The following is a 27,252-nucleotide window of genomic DNA, read 5'->3' as shown; positions in this document are numbered from 1 at the left end:
GATTGATTTGATTTTGTTTATGTCTAAAGACCTCTTTTGTGTACGGACCCCAAAAATGTTGCTATATTCGCAGTGTCCATTACTTTACGTATTTCATCCGGGTCTCAAATCCAGCTCAAACAGCCCGGATGTTTGTCTTGTTATTTTCGGGATAAAACAAATTGATTCTGTCTTTCATTGTGTTTCTGGAGCGTCCCCTGCAAACAATACAACCTTACGAGTTTAGTTTCAAAAGAGGTGGCAAAAGCAATGGCAAACAAACCACAATCAATAGTATTCGGTTGTCGCTGAACACTTGGAAACTGAATACATGACTCCGATAGATACGGAAACAAGGCTTTTACATATATTTTTTGCGATTTTCCTAGAACACCAACAAGACTATCGTACACACGCAGTATTCCATTAATGTAATAAATACAACTCCAGTGCCCCACTAATCCCACGTCACCGTCATAAATTACTTGAAGGTGCGTCTCATTTTTAGGTACAGGTTCAATCAGTTCAGGGTGTTGAAATAATTCTAGCTCACGCGGTCTAAATGATGTGCACCGAAGTAACTTTTCATGAAATGCGCGAACCACATCATCTTCGATATAGTTATTATAATTCAGAATGTAGGAAAACGTATTATCTAAAGTATCCATTGTTAGATGATATACAATAAGCTTTAGAAATTTTAAAAACCTGCTACGAAACACTAAAATTTGCACCAAAAACAAAGGAATTTATATTATTGGGGGATTTATTAGTACGTGACCGGTTTAATAGCACCTATTAAACCAGTATACCTACTTACTTATTTTTTATAATAGGTACAATTCAATATTAAAAAGTCTCAACGCCAAATTCGACTTGCGAAAGAAGTAAATGGGAACGATGAAATTCTCTTAGCGCGCACAAGTGACAACGACGTCTGCCCTCACGTGTCTGCCCGTTCGGGTCGACGCGGTTAGCTATCTTATCCCCGCTCCCGCGCGAGACCACGCCCCGCAACTCACGCGCTGCAGCGCAGCGAGCGACCGATCTTCTTGAATCGATGTAATAATAATCTATAGGATTAACGCGTTTTAAAAATATTGGTTCGATGGATATGTTTAACCTATTATTACTCAACAATCACATTTGTAATATTAAACTTTATCAAATGCACAATGTATTTAAGGTACATTACTGGATAAGGATTAATGGCGTATTGCTTGAATAAGCTAATATTTCTCGTAAAAAGTACCTACATTATAAAGATTTTATATCATCGCGGATTTTAAAAGGTGTACAATACTGTAGTATATTTTTTGATCTATCTTATAAGGTTCAGCCATCGTTTTCAGTGTAAGCACAATAACTTAACCAAAATTACAGTTAAATCAACCTATCTCAAAAACTATAAGAGATACTTTGATCAAACCAAAAATCGTTGAAAGAGTTAATTAGCATGCATCACCTCTATTTTTTTTAGAATTTTATACCCCGTAGTTATAAAAATAGAGGGGGGGGGACATACTTTTTACGACTTTGAGAGCTGATATCTCAAAAACCGTTCACTTTAAGAAAAATGTTTTTTAGAAAACTTTATATCATTTTAAAAGACCTTTCCATTGATACCCCACACGGGTATGTACATCGAAAAAAAAATTTTCATCCCTCAGTTACATGTATGGGGGGCCCCACCCCCAATTCTTTTTTTTACTATTTAGTGTCATAATTTTGTAGCGGTTCATACAACACATATTCCCATCAAATTTCATCACTGTAGTACTTATAGTTTCCGAGTAAATCGGCTGTGACAGACGGACAGACGGACAGACGGACAGACGGACAGACGGACATGACGAAACTATAAGGGTTCCGTTTTTGCCATTTTGGCTACGGAACCCTAAAAAGACTTAGGCTGAGTTGCATCAACTAACTTTAACCGTAACTATAGCGATAACCGGTGTATTTTGTATGGAGTTTGACAAATTTTTGACGTTTGTCAAAGTTAAAGTAAGATGGTGCAGTGCAACTCAGCCTTAGGGATCCTTATTCAGTCGCATTCTTCTTTTCGAATAAGGAATTTTGGAAGTACCAAACGCCCGTATTCACTAACGACGCTTGCTTAAGTGAAGCAGCAAATCGAACACACAGCGTTGAATAGAGCACTGCGATTGGTTCGTGTGTCACCCTGTGCGTTCACGTGCGCTGTGAGACCTCATAGTAATGTTTGTGAATACGTCCCACGTACATCCCAGTAAATCCTCATAAATTCATAAATTAACCTCAACAATTTTCTGGCCAAAAGAAAATGTATTGTGATTTTCATAAAGAAGATTTTGATCCAAAATTTTCCACCGACCTCGGCCAATTATGTGATCCGATACAAAATGGCCGATGAATAGCATCTCAAATTCCAGGAGAAATCCTTGACATGGGGTTTAGGGGGATCGAACACATCATAAAATGTATTATACAGGGTGTTTGGCGGAAACACCCTGTATTATAACAAATACAGTGGCAGGAATAACTTGTATTGGAAAGTAACTGAAAAATTTTCAGTTAAGTACATATTGGGTAGGTACTTATTAGATAGGCTGTTAAAAACTGTCCGGTGGTTAATCAGGACAGTCATATTTTATTTATAACCTTTTTAGCATTTTATAAAACATATTTTTTGTGTCTATTGTGACTTTCACATTTTTATTGTAATGTCGCAGGTTTACCTACATAGTTTGTGCAAATAAAACGTACAATCTTATCTGTTCACGAAGACAGCTACGCCCGTATTCACAAACATTAACTATGAGGTCTCACAGTGCGCGTGGACGCACAGGGTGACACACGAACCAATCACAAATCTCTATTCAGCGCTGTGCGTTCGATTTGCTGCTTTCATCGTCAAGCATCGATTGTGAACACGGGCGTTAGTCTATAAATTACGATAGACCATACTCGTACTAAACACAAGGCAATCCAAAGCATTTAAGAAAGAACAGCTTATAGGCCCATAAGATTTTCCTCAGCTCCAACAATATGTTTTATACGTGGAAATTTTCCGGCACCCACACGTTCAAAGGAAGGGCTTTTATTGGTACCTTTATATAACTTCAGGAAGTAATACGGAATCAAATAACATGTGTTAGGGTCGTTAAAGAAGCGAAAAGACGTTACCACGTAACTGACACATTCACTGGCCCTTCGTAACTTGGTAACGAAGTTAACGAAGGTTGTGTGCTCAAATAAAAAATAAACATACACCCTTAATAAGGTGCAGCTTTGTATGGTAATATTTTAAAAATAAAACAATAAACAAAAAAATCGTTCCTTTGTTTAGATTAATAAATAAGTCTTGTTAAAAATTTACATATCTTTACTTTTACTAGGTTCTATAATTATAAGAACCTCCTTTTTAGGGTTCCGTAGCCAAAATGGCAAAAACGGAACCCTTATAGTTTCGTCATGTCCGTCTGTCCGTCTGTCCGTCTGTCCGTCTGTCCGTCTGTCCGTCTGTCCGTCTGTCCGTCTGTCACAGCCGATTTACTCGGAAACTATAAGTACTACAGTGATGAAATTTGATGGGAATATGTGTTGTATGAACCGCTACAAAATTATGACACTAAATAGTAAAAAAAAGAATTGGGGGTGGGGCCCCCCATACATGTAACTGAGGGATGAAAATTTTTTTTTCGATGTACATACCCGTGTGGGGTATCAATGGAAAGGTCTTTTAAAATGATATAAAGTTTTCTAAAAAACATTTTTCTTAAAGTGAACGGTTTTTGAGATATCAGCTCTCAAAGTCGTAAAAAGTATGTCCCCCCCCCTCTATTTTTATAACTACGGGGTATAAAATTCTAAAAAAAATAGAGGTGATGCATGCTAATTAACTCTTTCAACGATTTTTGGTTTGATCAAAGTATCTCTTATAGTTTTTGAGATAGGTTGATTTAACTGTAATTTTGGTTAAGTTATTGTGCTTACACTGAAAACGATGGCTGAACCTTATAAGATAGATCAAAAAATATACTACAGTATTGTACACCTTTTAAAATCCGCGATGATATAAAATCTTTATAATGTAGGTACTTTTTACGAGAAATATTAGCTTATTCAAGCAATACGCCATTAATCCTTATCCAGTAATGTACCTTAAATACATTGTGCATTTGATAAAGTTTAATATTACAAATGTGATTGTTGAGTAATAATAGGTTAAACATATCCATCGAACCAATATTTTTAAAACGCGTTAATCCTATAGATTATTATTACATCGATTCAAGAAGATCGGTCGCTCGCTGCGCTGCAGCGCGTGAGTTGCGGGGCGTGGTCTCGCGCGGGAGCGGGGATAAGATAGCTAACCGCGTCGACCCGAACGGGCAGACACGTGAGGGCAGACGTCGTTGTCACTTGTGCGCGCTAAGAGAATTTCATCGTTCCCATTTACTTCTTTCGCAAGTCGAATTTGGCGTTGAGACTTTTTAATATTGAATTGTACCTATTATAAAAAATAAGTAAGTAGGTATACTGGTTTAATAGGTGCTATTAAACCGGTCACGTACTAATAAATCCCCCAATAATATAAATTCCTTTGTTTTTGGTGCAAATTTTAGTGTTTCGTAGCAGGTTTTTAAAATTTCTAAAGCTTATTGTATATCATCTAACAATGGATACTTTAGATAATACGTTTTCCTACATTCTGAATTATAATAACTATATCGAAGATGATGTGGTTCGCGCATTTCATGAAAAGTTACTTCGGTGCACATCATTTAGACCGCGTGAGCTAGAATTATTTCAACACCCTGAACTGATTGAACCTGTACCTAAAAATGAGACGCACCTTCAAGTAATTTATGACGGTGACGTGGGATTAGTGGGGCACTGGAGTTGTATTTATTACATTAATGGAATACTGCGTGTGTACGATAGTCTTGTTGGTGTTCTAGGAAAATCGCAAAAAATATATGTAAAAGCCTTGTTTCCGTATCTATCGGAGTCATGTATTCAGTTTCCAAGTGTTCAGCGACAACCGAATACTATTGATTGTGGTTTGTTTGCCATTGCTTTTGCCACCTCTTTAGCTCGGAATATTTATAAATACATATATAAAATTAATATTCATACATAAAAGTACAAGGCAAAATATCGGGAGAGTTTAGGCTCCATTCACCAGGTGTATAAATTGACATAATAAGTTTATTATATTTGCTGCTACGGAACCCTTTGTGCGCGAGCCCGACTCGCACTTGGCCGGTTTTTGAAGTCGATTAATAATAAAGTCGCTGATAGCTTAGATCTTTAAACTTCTCAACTGATTTTAATGCAGTTTTCTGCAATAGATATTGATTCAGGAGGTTTTAAATGAGTACATACATAGCACACGTACGAAGCCAGGGCAAGTCACTAGTATAAAACGAATACACAATAAAAAAAAAGTTTTACTTAAAATGAGAGCACTGAGCTTAATTAAAAAGGCAAAAAAATGCTGAAATCGTAACAAACTTTAAGTAAATAGAAAAGACGCGTTTATTTTATAACAAAACTGTATTCCATTTACGTTCATGTTTCGAGACACTGACGTGGGTCTAAGTGTGGAATTGCCTTCCAATAAAATGATAAAACGAATAGGAAATTGATTTTTCTTTAGATATGTGTTCAGTGGTGGATTTAGATCACCAGTAATGGGAATTTATGTCCTTGCGAATATACGAGTAATATCTAATAGCCAAACAACAAAGCAACTATACCTACTAACATTTAACATTGTAAGGAATTATTATTTTGTCTTATGACGAAACAGTTTTATAATCTAAGGGGTTTCACTACGCTAAAACTTAATCCCATCAAAAACAATACTTGTCAAAAAAACCAAGTCTCGCAACTCAGTTGTTCTACGGTAAAAAGTTGTGAGATCCATGTAATACCAAGTCCAGGCCAGGAAATCTTTAACGTTTTACATAAATATATTGACTTGGCCATCGCACTAAATAATTTAATTTACACGTGTTTTCATGCGATGGCCAAGTCAATATTTTATGTAAAACGTTAAAGATTTCCTGGCCTGGACTTGGTATTACATGGATCTCACAACTTTTTACCGTAGAACAACTGAGTTGCGAGACTTGGTTTTTTTGACAAGTATTGTTTTTGATGGGATCTCATTTCTTTTTGTATTTTGTAGACAGCAGTTATGTATCTAGAAAACTGGACCGAAATTGAAAAATTTTACTCGACTTGGCGGTTGCACTACCGTGCCCCCAAATATTTTAGTTTTTCCTTGATTCATACACCAAACACTACTTATATTCCAAATTTGAAGCTTCTAGGTCTGCTAGAAGTGCCTTAGAGTTTTGATGATCGGTGAGTCAGTCAGTGAGTCAGTCAGTGAGTCAGTGAGTGACAAAATTAAGTAACTTTGACCCGTTATAATTCTTAAACTACTGGTTCAAATTGAATGAAATTTTAAATATACCGTGTCTTTACAATTCCTGCATAGCTAATGAAAATTCAGCCTTCTAGTTTTATCCACAACGAAGTTACAGGCGGTCGAAAATGGCCTGAATTGCTTCGAGAAAAGGATGGTACGGCCGTGCCGCTTTTTTGCTCGACTTGGTGGGGGCACTGCCGTGCCCCCAGATTTTACGTGCTATTTTATGCTGCGTGTTAAAATACGATAAATAAATCTCACTTCTTTTGTCATAGAAGACAACAATCAAGACATAATATATCATAATATTGAACTTGGCTTTCATTTTACATTTTATGTTTTCGACGGGATAACCATTCACTCGAAAAACTATCGGAATTCGTTGAACATTTGAATGAACATTTCTTGTATATTCAACAGGGTCTTGCTCAGTGAACTATTGAAATTGTTTTGAACGGACATTGCGAATCTGGAATCTGGAGTTCCATTTGCAAACGAAACACCCTTCATCCCCTCCAGTCTGGAGCAAAAGGTTTTTTATTGGGAAACTTTGTGTGTATAAATGCTTGTTGTTCTTTTTAAATATACAAACATTTAAATATCGAATGCCATTGAATAAGTAATGGGAAATATGGGGGCACGGGAGTGCCCTCGCCAAGACTAGTTAGGGCATCTTTTCTCGAAGTGCTTCGTCGTTTTATTGAATACCGTAAGTTAAGGTAAAATGACTAGCTCTACACTTTATGAAATTTTAATCCAAATGCATTTTTGTGAATTTAAAAAGTGCATAACTAGCCTCAGTTGCACCTTCTTAACTTTAACAGTAACTATAACTATAATCGGTATTTTTGTATGGACTTTGACAAAATTCTAACGTTTGTTATACCTATGTATTTAAAGTGTCAGCAACTTGTTGCAACTCAGACTGAAAGTACAACACCAGAAGCACTGGATTATCTAAAATACATTCTTGCAGTGTCAATAATTAATTTTAAAAAATATAAATTTTATCCCGTGGTCATGTTACAAGACACGATTTTCATAAACTGTACTGTGGTGTATGACTAAACAATCACTATAGTTAATGAATTTCCAATCTTGCTCACAAATAAGGCTGACCTATATTGAAAGTACATATTTTAACTGAATTGTTATGTACCTAGTGATGTGAACAAACTATTTTTGTGTCAGAAGAATATAATAATGATTTTTAGATTGTCTACTTAGGGTCAGTTCACTGTTGTTTATTCTTTTTGTTTATTTTATAAATAACTTGCTAACACAGTAAAATGTTGAAAATAATGGTTGATGTATATCTAAGTATAATCTCCTGTCACATAAAAAAAGCGAACGGTCACTGACTGACTCACTCACTCATAACGAAATCTCAGAAACTACAAATGCTAGGAGTCTCAAAAGCATGGGGGTTCCTTTTAGAACGTAGCTCCTCATTAAGACGCGATTTTCCAAAATTCAGCCCTTAAAGGGGCTAAAACGGGATCGCCACGTACGAAGTCGCGGGCGGCCGCTAGTTTAAGTATAAATGGTTGAAACAAGGGGACAAAGCAGATTCTGTTTTGCTCCATTCATGCCTGCTGTCTGGCACAGACTTATAGGTACTTGTTTGCATCCCTCACTCGTGGATCTTTCTAGTTGGGGTGGGGGAGTAGTGATGTGATAGGTTTGCCGAGTATTATGTATCGAGTTCGATAAAAAACACGTCCACGGAGACAGAGTTATGTTTGTTCAAATGATAATAGGTATTGCGTAGGATTCAATACGGTGTGAGTTACAAAAATAACTTTTGGATCTGATTAACATCTAGTCAACGAGAAAACGACGGCCATAGAAGGACACTATAATCCGTATTTAGTTTACATTCTATTTTACTATGACTAACTACTTATTTTATTTGTCAGTTTTTGTACAGATTTTATTTATACCTAATAAGATATAGATAAGAAATATAGAAAGTACTAGCGGGATTACCTCTATCTGTAAAGAGATTTCTTCTTGGACGATGACAGGGTAATTGAAAGAAATTAACCAATATTACTATCATACTACGTTCCCGGATGGTTGTACATCAATCTCATTACCATCTATTTATCGATAAAACTGAGAACCATCTACATTCTTGGCCTTACAAGTCGCACCCCTATCACAACGACGACACGACCCATTCGTTACGCGAGTTGATATTCGATAACTTGATTTGTCATCCATCAGGACATCACTAGACATGTTAGGGACGCCACGCCAGTCGGCGCGCGCAGCGCTCTGGGAGCGGACTCGTTTGTGATTTAGTGTTATTACTCAGTTATAATGGCCACAATTAGAGAAAAAGAAGTGTACTTAAACCTCATAGAAACGCTTAAAGAGATGCCCTACATATGGAACAATTCCACTGATAAATACTACAACAAACACTTGAGGAATGAAGGGTACAGGGTATTGCTAGATATATACAAAACAATACAGCCTAAGGCTACTACAAAAATGCTAAAAAAGAAGTTGGAACATATGAGGACCAGTTACTTTAACGAGTTGAGAAAGGTAAGGTAAATCAGCATTTATCTGTGTTATAGGTACTCGTATGACTTTTACTCTTAGGCTGAGTTGCACCACCTAACTTTAACGGTAACTATAGCGATAACTGGTGCTTTTTGTATGGAGTTTGACAGATTTTTGACGTTTGTAAAAGTCAAAGTAAGATGGTGCAACCCAGCCTTAATGTTATGAACATAAGACCTTTTTACTTAAACTCATTTGTAAACAAATATCTGACAAGGCTTATAAAATATGTGTTAACGTGCGCCCTCCTACACACGTTTTAATCATCCTTCATTTAATCTGGATCTTTAAATTTCTTAACAATATGGGAAGTTTACTAAGCAGTGGTATTTAATAGAGATGAAACGGATAGTTGTTTGGCCGGATACCGGATACCGGATATCCGGCCAGCTGCTAGGCCGGATAGCCGGATATCCGGCGGCCGGATAGTTGGCCCATTGTCTCGTTGCATGTCGTGATGAGTTTAGCGCCGCACAGGTGCTTCTAACGCGATCAGTGGGTCTATTAGTAGACTAGACTAGTCACACTTTTCGAAAATCGAATCAGTGCGAATAGAATGTCAGATTTTGCCACTTGTCTAGGGGGCAGATCAATTCGGGCGATTTCGGTTGCCATCGTGAGTGTGTGATTGAATAGCGAAAATTAAATTAGTTTACTTTGCTGCGTAATCTGACTGAACTGCATCATGACATCAGACCATCAGTAAAAAAAAAGATCGCCTATTTTATTTGGCAATATTTCGACTTAACAGATATTTACTATTTATGTATTTAAAGGCACTGGGTCTCTATCAGAAGGAACTCTAGGGGTGGAATCTCCATAGGCGTGGGTTAACGGGCAAGGAGATAATATCTTGGATGGTTGACAATCACTTTTCCTACAATTTAACGTTCCACCAAACTCAACACGCTTTCAAAGATAACCTCGCAGCCGCCTGCTCACACTTGACATGACACAACTGATTGACAGTTATCTTTTTCTGCGCATCAGTCGGGTGTTACGTTTAGGAATCACAAACCTTCTGCTCTACAGATTTCTACGGATAACATAATATTAAGATTGGTACTATTAATCATCAATAATAATTTGCAGCATCTGTGTCCGGCGCCGACATATTCGTCATTAGAGTGAATAGCCCAGAAAAAGAAATTAGTTTTTTTAAAGGCCTTAATGTGACTTTTTGGACTCTAAAAGCCGTAATTATTATAAGCCATTTTATTGATGTTGTTTACCTCAAAGATTAATGTATTTCATTTTATTAATAAGAAATTGTCGTAGTTTTTTAATATCCGGTATCCGGCCGGATAGTGAGTTACTATCCGGTATCCGGCCGGATAATAAATTTAGGCCGGATATCCGGCCTACCGGATAGTTACCGGATATCCGTTTCATCTCTAGTATTTAACGCTCAGTTGGTAATTATTATTACCCTTGTTAAGTTGATCCAATATTCTGTGAGGAGAGCTCAAATCTCTTCAGCATACATACTACCACAGAATAATAACTACGCCCCTAGTGGCAACGTTCAAAAACTAAAATTTTCATACATTTTTTAAATTCACACTCAGCCCACTGTTACTACTTATTCAAATCTTAAGTAAATCCTTATTGCTTATTTATTTATTTGCTATAGGTAACATACCTAACAATCTAGGTAAGTTAACAGTAACAGTCTGGGCTTGAGCAAATGTTATTCCGTAAGTAGAGCAAACTACATTTGGGACGTGTGTTACTGCCCTAAAAAGTTCTACACGTCATGCTTTGCTTGTGTACTCCATTTCCCTAGCCTTAACTTCCCCTTACTAAAAAAACTACAGGACAGGCAACGCAGCAGATTCTTTTAAAATTCTATATTTAATAGCGCGGGTGGCCATAGCCAAAAAATCTTATTTTCCAATTTCAAATTATAAAAAAAAATCTTTAAAAAAACTTAAAATTTGGAATCATCAGTTAACTTTTTTGCTCTGTTTTAGGTTCAAAAAGCAAAACAAACTGACAAGATCTACGAACCAACTCTATGGTTCTATCACGCGTACCATTTTATGCGGCGTGAGGCGGTGGAAGACGATTGTACAATGATCAAGGACAGAGAAGCACTTATGGAGGACGACTGTATGATACTCAGGGATAGTAATAACAGAGAAGCACTTATGGAGGACGACTGTACAATACTCAGGGATAGTGAAGTACGTATAAGTATATTTTTATAAAAAGTACTTTTTTATCTTTATTTATTTTGAAACTTTTGTCTCTAGCTAGGCGATGACAGCTTCATCAAGCCAAATCATAACGTAGAAATAATTAAGATCTGAATTATGTATTTTGCTGGCAACACTACCAAACTACACCTAGTAAAATGTGGTCTCAGAATAAATTTACTTATTAAAATGACATTTTAGTTAATAGTTGAAAAGGACCCCACTCTGCTGGTATAGCTTTCCTGCCTATGTTAAGCCCTTTTGAAACTATTTATAGCATAGTATTCAATAACATTCTAGTTAAGACTACAAAATATTAAGAACAGAGACAAACCTGTGATTACAATGTGCTTTCATGCTCAGAATCGTATCTATGGTTGACTTTAATCCAGTTTTAAACGTGATTGCTGATATGTACCTTAGTTTTGTGCAAAAGCCAAGGTAAGACTGACTTTACTGCTCAATGATTTACGGCCATTTTTATAACATGTAAAAAGGAAATGTATTTTTCCATAAAAATAGCCGGTCAGCGATATGGGTTTCTCGGCCAGTTATTGTATTTGAACAGTAGAATCAACCCTTTTTGATTCTGAATTTCATCCTGGACCATTAAATTTTATCCGAATGCCATTCACATAAGACACATAGTCCCCTGACACTGGTCATGCTTAGGGATCAATATGCATTCTATGGCCACAGAATGAGGGTCTTAATTGCGTTACCTCCTCTCTCAACCTCACCCTTATCTTATTACGATGGTAAAAGACGTTTTGTAGTGTTGTCAGCACTTGTCAGCTGTCAATTTGGCATACGAAAGCTGTGTACTAATAAGTATCTGTCTTAGCACAGGTTTTTCTCTTATTTATTATTCTATAAATCAGTGTTAACTTATTAACTTATTCAGAAATTAATGCAGTTTTTTACTGAGCTAATAGGCATGCTAACATTACCAATAATATACTAATTTTAATTTCTTTTGTCAATAATACTTTTGAATTAATTGTATTCCATGTCCCCTTCCTATTGAATAAGATATAATGTTGTTAAACCTTTCAGGAGGCATCGTCAGTCGAAGAAGTAAATATTAACGAAAGAGAATATGCTGATAACAATAATTATATGCCACACAAGAAGAAATGTAAGCATATTAAAGAAAAAACACCTGAGAAACAAATAAACGACCAAGTAATAGTAGAAAAAGCTGATAAATCAGTTCAGTATGACCAAACCAAGGACGACGATTGGGACATTATAGGAAAATCAATAAGCGTTCAACTCCAAAAGTTGAATAACCGTCAAGTTATTATAGCACAGAAGTTAATATCCGATGTTATTTATTTTGGAAGGTTAGATAGGTTGACTGAGGAATCTTTGGTGCTGCCACAACCCGTCAACGAATTCCTGTAAGGTCCAGTACAGGTCCTTGAATCAATATTAAAATATTCCACATTACTAGGGGAGATCTAGAGAGGAGAGTTGTGACATTCGATTTTTTGGAACTTATCAACTACCTACTAACTAGTGAGCTCGTAACATTGCGTGATTTTAGTTCAAGTCTCGAGCCAACAAATGCACGTTGTTGCGAGCTCACACAACTCTCCTCAGTATCCCCTACTACATCTATAAAATGTACCTACTAGTTACCTTATTTAGATCATTAAATCAATACTCAAAGCATTCTACATGACTACTATCTTTACGCATTATACATTATGCGTTAATCAATTCCTAATTTTTAAGTGATCCCAATGGTAACACATAACATGAATTTTATTTTCATAGGGATCACTTTAAAAATAGGGATTGATGGTGAAAACGGGCATTAGACACTTAAAAATTAACGTTCTAATCAACATACAAATACAATTTTACACTTTACACTTAACCTATGACTTAACCAATTTACACTTTACGTTAGTCGGTAACATATAAAAATGTATACATAGTCAAATATTACTACACAAATTTCTTCTATCTATAGTGTTTATGTAACTACTCGTAAAAGTAAGTGCCACGTCCTTATATTATAAAATGTAACATTTTGTAATACATAATGTATTTCTTTATCCTAATAGATAATCAATTATTTATTTTTTTACAATTTTATTTAGTAGATGAACGTAGGTAAATGTAATGTAATAACCCAGAGTCGTATGTATAAAATGAAAAATATGTATTTTAATTAAAATTTTATAACCAATTACCTAGTTTTATTACTTTTTATTCCTGATTAGTAGTATAGTCTACAAAGCATAGCCGATATTTATTTTGTTATAATTAACGAAGAAAACTTAATTATTATTTCTGACGGGATTGCTACTTAATTTTGAGTTTCCGATATTTCGGCGCTGTTGCAAGCGCCATGGTCATGGAGTAAGTGACGAAACTTGCGATAAAAAACAAATTAGAATGGGGTCCAAATATAAGCCGACTGAAAATCGGTAGTCTGCGCCTGGGCTAAAAAAACACAAGTACTTACTATCCGTTCGCGATAAGTTTGCCGCTGGCGATATGACGTCACGCGTCTATAACTATAACAAACTATATTAAAAATAATAATATTGATAAAAATTGTGTCTTTGCGTAAAATAAGACACTTAATTGCGTTTAGTCACTAACTAATTGCGTTTAATCGCGGTTGACGCGCATTCCACAGACCGGCAAACTTAGCGCGAACGGGTAGTACGGTCGACAGCACGTCAACGTAAACACTGCGGTATCTTACGTAGTTGCGATAGGGGCGAGTTTGCAACGAAAATGTATAGCTTGATGTGCTGTCGCCTGTACATAATATTAGCGACCGTGTGCCTATTTTTAGTCTCACTCCAGCGTACCCTGTGGGCACATAATTCATTTTGATACCCCCTCGACGCGGATTGAGGAAGCTACGTGCGTAGCATAGCCGTAGTACGTAGACGACTACGATGTTCTCGTAGCGTAGGTTACATACTCATTCTTGAAGCGTGGATAGGATTGAATACCAAAATTGGTGATTGTCTTTTTCCTTTGTTGGTAAAACACCTTTGTATTTTCTGTCTATTTCTTTTTTTTTAAAATAGCGCTTTGATACTAATGAACCAAAAAGTATAATTTAGGTTTATCAAAAAGGATTAGGTTTTATTGTGAACTGGAAAGACTTTCTTTCTTTACCATCATCATAATACGATATAGTCCAGTCAATAAAGCATTATAGATGGAAATCCCTGGAACACAATTTCTGACCTCGGGACTTTATTTAGACTAGTTAGGAGGTGAACATAGTAAAAGTCCCCGCCCTTAGCCCTTAAGCCGGCGGCGAGAGGGGGGTTTAAAGGTACCACTTTTCGGTTTTTCGCTTAATCCTCGGAAACTATACGTCCTATTGACATGGCTACTATGAACCAAAAAAAGCTTATTCAATTTGCTACAGGTGAGACAGTCAAGTTTTTCTATATCTTGTATAGTTTTCGCGGCAACTGCTCTAGAAGGTCTGTAATATTGGAAATTTTATTTTTGTCTTACATGTTTCCATCAGGAGAAAATCAACTAAATCAACATTGAGCTAATATTCTAGACATGCGGGAATACCTAAATAACCATTTGAGGTATATTTATGAAATTTGAAGCTGATGTTTATCTTGCAAGTCTCAACACATGAGCCTAATTTGAAGTGTTAATTCACAGTGCTTTTTGAGTGATGAGGAGTCAAAAGTGGCAGCAATTAGTTCGTCTAAATATACGCACGATGCAGTCCCCTCCCTGGAACTAGGCTTAACATGCTCCCGCATGTCTATAATGTTTGCTTAATGTTGATTTAGTCGATTTTCTCCTGATAGGAACATGTAAGACAAAATTAAAATTTCCAATATTACAGACCTTCTAGAGCAGATACCGCGAAAACTATACAAGATATAGAAAAACTTGACTGTCTCACCTGTAGCAAATTGAATAAGCTTTTTTTGGTTCATAGTAGACATGTCACTAGAACGTATAGTTTCCGAGGATTAAGCGAAAAACCGAAAAGAGGTACCTTTAAACCCCCCTCTCCCCACCGGCTTAAGGGCTAAGGGCGGGGACTTTTACTATGTTCACCTCCTAACTAGTCTAAATAAAGTCCCGAGGTCAGAAATTGTGTTCCAAGGATTTCTCTCTACACCGTTGTTAAAGCATTCATTGACTGGACTAATAATATCCCTGTAGAAATCCACATCCCATACAGAAAATGACGTACTGTTTGTTCCGCATTATTCCTATAAAAAACTTTAATACATTTTCTTATCATAACCTTCCTTAGAATATCACGATTATTTAAAAAAATGCTCTATTGGTCCAAAAGTTCTCGTGTTTTGCGCACACAGATAACTATGTAAGAAGAAATACCAGGAAAAACTGTACACCCCATCATTAGGACGAACTGCCCTTCGTACATGAAACGACTGAAACTACATAATATATGTATGTTATTGTTCACATTGCCGCATCCTAGCGTATACATGACCCAAATACCCTGGTATACATGCCACATGGCTATATGAAAATACCTATTATATCATATTTAATAGCGAACTTCGCCGCCTATGTTCATCTATACTTCTATACTATAAAATGCGAAAGTAACTCTGTCTGTTTGTCTTGCTTTCACGCCTAAACCACGTAATCGATTTCGATCGAATTTGGCATAGAGATAGTTTGAGTCCCGGGAAAGGACATAGGATTGTTTTTATCCCGGTTTTAAAACAGGGACGCGCGCGATAAGGTTTTTCTGTGACAGACAAAATTCCGCGTGCGAAGCCGCGGGCGGAAAGCTAGTAAGAAATAATATAAGATTCTAATGGTGAAAGATTTTTTCAAATAGGGCCTGTTCTCGTAGTTAAAATTTTTTCACTCTACTCTCGTAATCTATTCTATGAAGAGTTTGTTTACTTGAACGCACTAATCTGGTCCGATTTGAAAAAATATTTCAAGGTTTAAGGCTAAATAACATCACCCTACAACCAAAACAGTTTTTGAAAAATGTTGCAAAAACGGGAAATGTTATTCAAACTATTTTCACGCGTACGAAGTCGCGGGCACGGCTAGCATTTAATACTGATAAGATAGCCTTGACTGATAATAGAAAATTACGCGAACATCTTTAAAAGATCATAATCTTACACTAAATTATTCAAGCGGGCTGGATAAACAACCCTTTGTAATTAAAACTTGGTAAAAGGAAAAAGCGTAGAACTGAAAGTATGGTTCTGTAACCGTGAGAGCTACCTACTTAGGTGTATGGTAGTAATCTTGTTTTTGAAGCTTTTTATACAGAGTATTTCTTTGAGTACGGTTGTAGCTGATGACTCTAATGAATGTTTCATCATCATCATCATCATTATCATTTCAGCTATAGGACGTCCACTGCTGAACATACTCCTCCCCCAATGATTTCCATGTGTGTGGAGTGGAGGCCGCCCGGAAAACGCAGCGTGAGATGTCCATCCACAAGGTGGACCGATGACATCATAAAGGTAGCAGGAAGGCGCAGAACGCAGGCCGCTACCAACCGGTCAATGAATGTTTAAAGTTGACAAAAACAAAATCAAACCGTCTATTCTTGACGTCACAATATTTCTTATCACACTATCTCAGTATCCTTAACGATATTTCGCTTTGCATAAGATAGTTTTGATAAACTCCCTAAACTCTACGGCTGGGTTGGTTGCACCATCTTTAACAAATGTCAAAAATCTGTCAAACTCCATACAAAAAGCACCGGTTATCGTCATAGTTACGGTCAAAGTTGGGTGGTGCAACTCAGCCTAAGGGTGTTTTTAATATGGTCCGGATTGCCCCACATGCGTGACACCCGAAAGTGTCCTTTTCATACTAGTATTTATTATCCCGCGTGCGTATTCCACGCATTACAATAAATACTTGTACGAAAAGGACACTTACGGGGCAACCCCAAAATCAGCACGCATTAAAAAGTTAAAAACACCCAGAAATGTTGTCAATGTTTCTTTATTTGTGAGAAAAGCTTCTAGATAAATAGGTAGGTATAGAGGACAATCTATACACCTATAAAAAAGCGAAAGTTCACTGACTGACACACTCATCACGAAATCTCAGAAACTACAAGTGCTAAGAGTCTCAAATTTTGCATGGAGGTTATTTTAGAACGTAGGTGCTCACTAAGACGGGATTTTTAAAAATACAACCCCTGAGGGGGTAAAACGGGATCCACAGGTTAGTTTGTGATAAAGGCTGCTAGTTAAATAGGTATAGAGGATAATATTTTATATAGCCCTGTATAGTAACAAGGAAGTCCCTTTTAATGGACTCCGTTAAGAGGCTTCCCGCTAATTGCGCATGTGATTCGTTATTAATGAGTCTGCTTCTTTCCATTTTCCTTTCGTTTCTTCCAGAGCTGAAGTATATTATCCCTAATAGTCATGAAGATCCGCACGGAACTCCCCTAATCCGTTGGCTTGCCTAATCTGTATTATTATAGTACTTACTCTGTGTTACTTGATTTAATATTAAATATCAGTGTGCTTGCCATGAGTTTACGTTAGGCATACTCGCCAGCGAGTACGTAAAAAAATCTATGAAGATTTTAGTTCTTTAAAGTAGTAGCTAGGGGCACTGTACAATCTGTCATACATTTACGCCCGTATTCACAAACGATGCAATCCCTGCTTGTTTATGTAAAGCAGCAAATCGAACGCACAGCACTTGCGCACAGCCTTGAATAGAGCTCTGTGATTGGTTCGTGTGTCACCCTGTGCGTCCACGCGCACTGTGAGACCTCATAGTAATGTTTGTGAATACAGAACGTTAAGGATGATAGACAAAAAAAATTAGGTCACCCCTATTTTTGTGACTTTTAATTTGGTACGTCTTATTTTAACTCAAATGGGTCAAACGCCTATTAGGGGTGGCCTAATTTTTTTTATCCACCAGGCATAAAATACACCTCAAACTCCTATTTTTTAACTAAAAGTCCTATTTTTTAGACATTAAATCAATACAATTTCAACCGTACTTTTTCGCTATTCCTAAACAATACGACAAATCAACAGCTAGCACAATGTGACTTGTCGTGGGGATAACAAGGCGAAAAACCAATAAATTGTATCCACGCACGTATCGCCGACGTAAATTCCTTTAGCACTGAAAGCGGTCCCATGTTGCTCGGTATTATTTATAACGAGCTTATAAATAAAGCTACTTTAGTGCCTTATTGATCCACTGCATAAGATAGGTTTATTTCAAAACACAGTATTATTTGAAATCAAAATCACTATCATGCCATTCAGTTGAGGTGAAAATATTCCCCAACCTGGAAGGTGCCTGGATGCGAGCGGCGTAGGACCGGTCTTTGTGGAAATCCTTGGGGGAGGCCTTTGTCCAGCAGTGGACGTCTTTCGGCTGAAACGAACGAACGAACGAACGAAAATTTTCGCTGAAGTGGCAATGAGCAGGACACATAGTACGCAGAACTGACGGCCTATGGGTCAGCAACAGCAAGGTTCTGGAGTGGAGGCCACGTACCGGAAAGCGCAGCGTAGAACGTCCACCCATGAGGTGGATCGACGACCTCATAAAAGTAGCAGGAAGGCGCTGGATGCAGGCCGCTACCAACCGGCTATTGTGGAAATCATTGGGAAATCAAGCCTATGTTCAGCAGTCGACGTCCTATGGCTGAAATGATGATGATGGTGATAATACCCGTTGTCCAATAAAAAGACTGTAGGTTATAGTAGTCTATCCCCGTCGAACACTGGACTGTTGTGGTGAACCCATTTAGACAACACAGGCATAATATTTAATTTCTATTAGATTTTGTTAAACTTTTTTGGTATCCCAACTACAGTGGAAAAATAAAGTTTCTGTGCTTCCACTTCAGGCGCACGTTGCCATTTTGCCTAAATACTAAACAGGTTTTAATGAGTTTACGTTAGGTGTGTGCTTGCTAGCGAGTACGTCAAAAAATCTATGAAGATTTTATTGCTTGAAAGTAGCTAGCGGCTACTTGGGGCGCTGCACAATATGTCATACAATTCAATTTTTACGCAGTCGCTAGCGAGCACACCTAACGTAAACTCATGGTAAGCACACTGGATTCTGGGCTGCTAAAAAAGGACGTTAAAAGTCGGTAACCCTAATCGCGACTTGGACAAGATATCAAAGTGAAACTTTAGCGGAGAGCAAAAAGTGCCTGAGTCCGCATTTCACACGGCAGACAATCGCTTTTGTCATTTATCTTCTTCACCAAAAATGCGGTAACATTGTTTTTATTACGAAGAATTTAGAATTTAAGTAACTTTAAAGAATGGTAATGTTATAAAGCCATTTTACATTAACACAGGTTATTACTGTGTTTTCATGTTAACTTATTAATTAGTTTTGTTTGTTTGAACTTCAGTATTTTTTTGTTTTAAATTATTAGAAACGTAGACGTTGAGGTATTTATTTTCTCCGAAAAAGAAACAAAAATATCCAATGATTTCGTAACCAGCAAGTCTGAGATGAATCACTATTAAACTAGCCGTCAATATTACGAAAGTGTCGAACGACCTAGACTGGAAACGAGTTTGAAACATTTTATGAAAGCTGGCCAAAAGTTTTGTCCTAATTGCCTAGGAAACAAAAAACAAACGTGAAATAGAAGCGCATTTTAGTTTAGTTTTTTTATATAATTTTTTACGTCGCTCATCGTGCCAGTGACAAATTCTACTTTTTTATTTTTTATTTTTTCTATTACATTTTTTCTTCAGTCACCGAATTATTTAATTGGTTTTTTTTTGGCGGGAAGTTGAAAAGGGCGGTCTATCTGTTTTTATTTAATTCGTATTTTATTGTTAGTTTGTGTATATTTTGTAAAAAAATTGTTGTAAATTAGTAATTTAGTGTGATTAGTGTATATATTATATAGGGGTAAGTCCATTTGCATATTTATAAACTATGGAGACGGAACCAGCTCCTGACCCTGATCCTCCCCCAGCCACTCCACAATCTCAGTCCAATCCTTTATTGACCTTAATAGAGGCTGATAATTTCATATCTAACCAACATGTAAAAGAATTTGAGTCATTTAAACTAGTAACAAATAGAAAAACTCAGAAAAAAATTAACAAACATTTATTAAAGACCAAATCCTCTCCTAAAATGCACATTACCACTGCTTTTCAAGAAATTTTAACGCAAGCTCCTCCAGCCCCGGTGATCCAACATTCTCAACAGAATAACCATATAATAGGCAGAAACAATTACCAGGATCAGGATGCAGGTCCTTTTCTGGTACATGTCCAACAAAAAGAAACTCCCAACTCTGGCTCCACTCTTCACCCCATCAAATTTGGGAATTTTCTATTCAGAAATAATTTAAAAAATATTTTGGATGATGGCATTAAACGAATAGGGCGAAATCGATTGGCAGTGACATTCAAAACACCTGGTGCGGCAAACTCATTTTTGTGTAATCCAATGAGTGACGGATGCTCCTACAACGACAGAACCAGTGACGGATGCTCCTACAACCACAGAACTAGTGACGGATGCTCCTACAACCACAGAACCAGTGACGGATGCTCCTACAACCACAGAACTAGTGACGGATGCTCCTACAACCACAGAACCAGTGACGGATGCTCCTACAACCACAGAACGAGTGACGGATGCTCCTACAACGACAGAACCAGTGACGGATGCTCCTACAACCACAGAACTAGTGACGGATGCTTCTACAACTACAGAAAGAGTGACAGATGCTCCTACAACCACAGAACCAGTGAAGGACGCTCCTACAACCACAGAACTAGTGACGGATGCTCCTACAACCACAGAACGAGTGACGGATGCTTCTACAACCACAGAAAAGGTCACTGATGTTCCTACAATAACGACAGAAGTTGAAACTGGAGCTCCTACAACGACAGAAAAGGTCACTGATGTTCCTACAACCACAGAAAAGGTCACTGATGTTCCTACAACTACAGAAGAAGAAACTGAGTCACCTACAACTACAGAAGCTGCTACTGATGCCCCAATAACTACAGAAAAAGTCACTGATGTTCCTACAATAACGACAGAAGTTGAAACTGGAGCTCCTACAACGACAGAACAAGTGACCGATGCTCCTACAACTACAGAAAGAGAGACGGATGCTCCTACAACCACAGAACGAGTGACGGATGCTCCTACAACCACAGAACGAGTGACGGACGCTTCTACAACCACAGTATGGGTGACTGACCCCCCTATAACTACAGACATAGTCACTGATAGTCCATCAACTGATGCCCCGTTGACCACAGAAGCAGCAATTGATGCCCCGTTGACCACAGAAGCGGCTTCTGATGCCCCTACAGATAGTCCATCAACTGATGCCCCGTTGACCACAGAAGCAGCTTCTGATGCCCCTACAAATAGTGCATCAACTAATGCCCCGTTGACTACAGACGCAGCAATTACTGATGCCCCGTTGACCACAAAAGCGGCTTCTGATGCCCCTACAGATAATCCATCAACTGATGCCCCGTTGACCACAGAAGCGGCTTCTGATGCCCCTACAGATAGTCCATCAACTGATGCCCCGTTGACCACAGAAGCGGCTACTGATGCCCCTACAGATAGTCCAACAACTGATGCCCCGTTGACCACAGAAGCGGCTACTGATGCCCCGTTGACCACAGTAGCGGCTACTGATGCCCCTACAGATAGTCCAGCAACTGATGCCCCGTTGACCACAGAAGCAGTTACTGATGCCTCTATAATAACAGCCATAGTCACTGATAGTGCATCAACTGATGCTCCGTTTACCACAGAAGCGGCTACTGATGCCCCTACAGATAGTCCACCAACTGATGCCCCGTTGACCACAGAAGCGGCTTCTGATGCCCCTACAGATAGTCCATCAACTGATGCCCCGTTGACCACAGAAGCGGCTTCTGATGCCCCTACAGATAGTCCATCAACTGATGCCCCGTTGACCACAGAAGCGGCTTCTGATGCCCCTACAGTTAGTCCATCAACTGATGCCCCGTTAACCACAGAAGCGGCTTCTGATGCCCCTACAGATAGTTCAACAACTGATGCCCCGTTGACCACAGAGGCGGCTACTGATGCCCCTACAGATAGTCCATCAACTGATGCCCCGTTAACCACAGAAGCGGCTTCTGATGCCCCTACAGATAGTCCATTAACTGATGCCCCATTGACCACAGAAGCGGCTACTGATGCCCCTACAACTACAGACGTAGAAACTCTAGCTCCTTCAACGACAGATCGAGTCACTGATAGTCCATCAACTGATGCCCCGTTGACCACAGAAGTGGCTACTGATGCCCCTACAACTACAATAGAAGAAAACGATTCTTCTGCAACGACAGAAGAAGTAAATGAACCCACTTCAACTACAAAAGCGACTGACGCCATCACAACGACTGAAAAAGACATTGCTACAACTACAATAGGAGTTACAGAGGGTAAGTTCTGGAGGATTTTAATAGTTTATGAATGACTAGCGGCCGCCCGTGACTTCGTACGCTTGGATCACGTTTAGTTAAAAGGGTTAAAGTAAGGTTTTTGGTGCAACTCAACCTTAGTAGGAAAAAAACACGTAACTGTGACGCACATAATGTCTCGATATGAATCAACCAGTTATAGGAATACTTTGGTTGTTAAATCTATATATCTATACTTCTTCTATACTATAATATTATAAATGCGAAAGTAACTCTGTCTGTCTGTCTGCCTGTCTCTCTTTCACGCCAAAACCACTGAACCGATTTTGATAAAATTTGGCATAGAGATAGTTTGAGTCCCAGGAAAGGACATAGGATAGTTTTTATCCCGGTTTTTGAAACAGGGACGCGCGCGATAAAGTTTTTCGCAAAGTTTTTTGAAAATTACGCATTCACTAATAAAAAAACGTCATCAATAATTACATTCCAAATCGTAGATCTGTCATGATAGTCACCAATGCAGTTTATCCAATTTGTTATGCAGATGATCTGATAAAAAATACATTTAATAATTACTCTACCTAATTAACGACGAATGCTAATTAATAGCTCATAAGATAGGTCCACATATTTGATGTACTCGTATTTTGTCCGTGGTGAAAATCTTTTCATATTCGAACTCCTCCTATGTTCTTCTGATTAATTTCGTGGTGGGTTCAATGACAGTTTAACTTTCCCCCGGGACAAACTTGACCTTCACTGGTTGGGTTTTTATTCGCGGTCAAGCTGTAGATCCTGGCTACACAGGAGTTGCAGCGGTGGGAACGAGAGGTGGGAATAATTAACGAACCGTTAATTAACGACGAAATGTGATTAAAATTTTAATTGAATTGGAAATAAATGTAACCGACTCTTATAGTCGGAACTTCGGTATAAAAAAGGAATTTAAATTGACTTGGGACTACCCAATGAAAGCCTAATTATCTTAATTTTCATTAATTTTTTATTAAATTTCAGCACCAACGACTACCGGAAATCCTGACGATGTAACAACGATTGCTGATGGTGAAAACGAATCAACCACCTCTGCTGACAGTGGAAATTATTCTACCACCTCTGCTGACAGTGAAAACTATCCAACGACAGTTGCTGACAGTGAAAACTATCCAACGACTGTTGATGACAGCGGAACCGAATCAACCACCGTAGATGATAGTGAAAATGATTCAACCACCATTGCTGACGGTGGAAACGATTCTACAACGATTACTGATAGTGAAAGCTATTCAACGACAGTTGCTTATGGAGAAAACGAATCAACAACGACTGCTGACAGTGGAAACGCAAACGAAGTCACCATACCAACGACCGTTACTGAACAAGTTTCAACAACCACAGCTGTGACAACAGAAGCCCCGGAGGAGTTCGTCTGTCCACCAGGCACTTTCGGGAACTTCCCTCACCCGTATTTGTGTAACGTGTTTTATATGTGCGGAGGCGGACTGCCTACAATGTTGACTTGCCGCGATGGATTCGAATTTGACCCGGCATTGGGGGTAAGTTGATATTTTATTTATAGGTACTTGTTGATATTTTATTTTACTTTTTACTCATAAAAAACTCATTTAACTCATTTATTTTTATGCAAGTACGCTTTTAAAAAGCATTTGTAAAAGTCCCAGTATTAAATAAAACCATTACTTTAATATTCAAATTTTCTTGATGAAACAAAGTTGGGTTTGTTCGAACACTTATAACTCGAGAATGGCTGGACAGATTTTGATGAAATTGGTATGGAAGTAGGACACACACTAGCTACCTACATATAAGTTATTTTTTACCCGACTATTTAAAAAAGAAGGCAATGTTTTTATTGTCTCTAAAATGGATAGTCCGCTGTGTCTTGATAAAATCGATTGCTTCAAGTTGTAATTGAACCCGCGACTTTTCGCTTGCCAGGCGACTGCTCTGACCGGTGAGCTACGAAGATATTAAGTTTTAAGTACCTGTAAAGATAGTGTAAATGTGTGTGGAAATAAATAAAATATATAAATAAATATTGCATAGGTAAACCCATAGTTTGATTTTTTTTTGCCACGTTGTAACTGAAAGTGGATATTATTGGTCTTATTTTTATATTGACTTGTAATTATTGAAACATCAGTACAATACAGACCGCAAAGAAAAAGGATCGGCTAAAAATCTTCAACATCTTCAGAAGTTAAATTATATTGTTTCCAAAAAAATAAAACATAGGTTTATGAAATTGTATACTAAATTAATTAAAGTTTTCTATTTTTAATGCGAAAGCAATAAAAATGCGTTGTTTTTCCTGTCTATAAAGCACTATAAGGGTAAGTACTTTTGAAGATACAAAGATTTTTTAACCGACCATTTTTCTTTTTGAGTCTGTAATTAGCCAAAAAAACAAACCACACGAAGCCACAATGAAAAAGGTTGTTCAGAAAGACAAAAGGAAGGTCAAATTAGCTACACACGATGGGGCGAGATCTTGGCGAGATCTGCGATCCTTCGTCTCCTTTCTTATGCATATGCGACATTGACGATGGCAAACACCATCAACTAACGGGGACTTAGACCGGATCCCCGCAAACTCCGGCTTACGGCGTAGCTACGGACCTCCCCGATAAAACTACAAAAGATTTTCTTTATATACTCAACGTGAGAGGATATTTCGTCACCGCGATTCAGGAATGGATTTTCAGGAATTTATTTCTCAGCAACCGTACCATATTTTGCAACGAAATTTTAAACAAACGTGTAAAGTACCAAAATCTATCGTCTAAATATTTTTGGTATTTATAGTTTGAAAAACAAAGATTTTATGACATATTTTCGTATTTACAATGTCGTTAATGGTAGAGCCATACGTTTGAAAGAGATGACCGGGTTTTCTCAGTTACAGAGCATGTAAAATAAAGAGAATATTGATTTTCAGAGCAGGACTTTCCTTTTGAGAGTATGGGATGAAGCAGGATATAAGAAGGGGCGCGCTAAAGTAGAGTCGGGAAGAAAATTTTGCGACTTAATTCGATTTTGTGGAATGTCTGTCGCAAATTAAAGCTTTACAAGTGACCTGAAATGTTAAAAATTACTATGTTTGATGTAAAGTATTGAATATTATAAATAAAACACCCAGCACTTTCAAGAAAAACAAAAGAAAATGTTGAAATTAAAAAGTAATTTTAAGAAATCAAAAGATTAAAGTCATTAATATGCTCAGTTTGGAATAGAATAGAATAGATAGAATAGAACTTACTAAGCAAATAAAGATATATTTGCTTAGTAGGTTGACTGTTATATGTATTTAATCCCCTTATTAATAAAAGTTAAAGTTACGCTTAACTCAGTCAGCCTAAGGTATGGAAGCAGCACGGGAGGGTGTTTTTTTTACGTCAAACGTCAGCAAAACTTCAGTTGTGCTTCAGATTTGTAGGCTTTGTCACGTCATAAATATCACTGAGAAGCGCGAATTCATAGTTTAAGGTGATGTTTAGTAGGTATGGGAATGACATTTTAAACTAGTGTATAACTCTTAACCAAGGAAAAAGTATTTGGGAAATGTTTTGTAACTTTTGAGACTGACTGTACTTTTCCATCACTCACCCCACTCACCGGTAAGGGTACTAGTGACAGACGAGCGTTTCTAAAACTTTTATTTGTACGCGCGTTTTTGTCTCGTATTAAATTAGATTTTATACATCTGCCTGACTCATTGGTAAAAGTGATAAAACTAATTAATTTCACTAACTGGCCAAATAATAATAAGGTAGAATAGTCTTCCTAGAAAAAGTTTTTTTAAGTATGTAAGCACCAGAATCACCCCCTTTTGTATTGATAAGTCTTTTTTTACAATTTGCTCGTATTCTCGCGATTTCGTAGCATCGAGCTATCGAGTAGGAATGCCAAAACGCGAGTAAAAAACGCTCGTCTGTCATTTCATTTACAGGGTGAAATTGCCAAATCTGTTTGAAGTAACAAAAGAAGGTCGATCAAAACTCGAATCAAATTCAAGCATATTAATAAACAAATATAAATGATTTTTATAAGATTGGCAAGAGCCATTTTTTTGCGAGGCTTTTCCAAATCTACTCTGGTGATTTGTCTATAAAAATAGTATATATAGGTAAATTTGCCTTCGAGGCTACGGGTTTGATTGAGCCTGGGACAAGTTGTTTAAAACACAAGCACTTTGGACGTAATGTTTGCTTTACTTTTGTCACAAACCGAAAACTTAGATGGACCAATTCGACTAATATCAAATATTATATTAGTCGAATTGGTCCACCTAGATTTTTCATCCTTCCAGGTATTCTCTTGAGGTCATCGGTCTATTGAGCAGACCTCTTACTTTTGGGGAGTTTTTTTTGAAAATACTAAACAGTATAATGGAAGTATCGTGCGGTCCACACAGCATATGACCGCAGTCTGTGAAGGAAAACTATCGCCCGTATTCACAAACGATGCTTGCTTGTGAAGCAGCAAATCGAACGCACAGCATTGAATAGAGCTCTGTGATTGGTTCGTGTATCACCCTGTGCGTCCACGCGCACTGTGAGACCTCATAGTAATGTTTGTGAATACGGGCGTGTATGTGGTCGCGATCCTCATCAGTGAGGGATCGTGA

The 27,252-nt window shown here is 37.7% G+C and overlaps 2 protein-coding genes across 2 annotated transcripts in view; both read left to right on the top strand.

Moving 5' to 3' along the window:
* The window catches only part of LOC114364222 (mucin-2), a 63,968-nt gene that overhangs the window by 28,895 nt on the left and 7,821 nt on the right, over nt 1–27,252 (top strand). Inside the window, exons 6-9 of the mRNA XM_028320288.1 lie at nt 20,631–21,450; nt 21,481–21,764; nt 21,852–22,625; nt 23,622–24,160. Coding sequence (XP_028176089.1) covers nt 20,631–21,450; nt 21,481–21,764; nt 21,852–22,625; nt 23,622–24,160 — 2,417 coding nt within the window. The remainder of the gene's footprint in view (nt 1–20,630; nt 21,451–21,480; nt 21,765–21,851; nt 22,626–23,621; nt 24,161–27,252) is intronic.
* Nucleotides 8,682–12,683, top strand: LOC114364226 (uncharacterized). Its single transcript, XM_028320301.1, has 3 exons — nt 8,682–8,962; nt 10,954–11,166; nt 12,235–12,683. Exons 1-3 carry the CDS (start codon nt 8,732–8,734, stop codon nt 12,583–12,585), a joined length of 795 nt encoding a protein of 264 aa, XP_028176102.1. The 5' UTR covers nt 8,682–8,731; the 3' UTR covers nt 12,586–12,683.

The sequence above is a fragment of the Ostrinia furnacalis genome, unplaced genomic scaffold, assembly GCF_004193835.3.
Source record: "Ostrinia furnacalis isolate ACB-3 unplaced genomic scaffold, ASM419383v2 OfSCF0416, whole genome shotgun sequence".
In the NCBI taxonomy this organism is placed as follows: domain Eukaryota; kingdom Metazoa; phylum Arthropoda; class Insecta; order Lepidoptera; family Crambidae; genus Ostrinia; species Ostrinia furnacalis.
The sequence above is the reverse complement of the archived record's forward strand: the minus strand, read 5'-3'. Positions and strand labels throughout refer to the sequence as shown.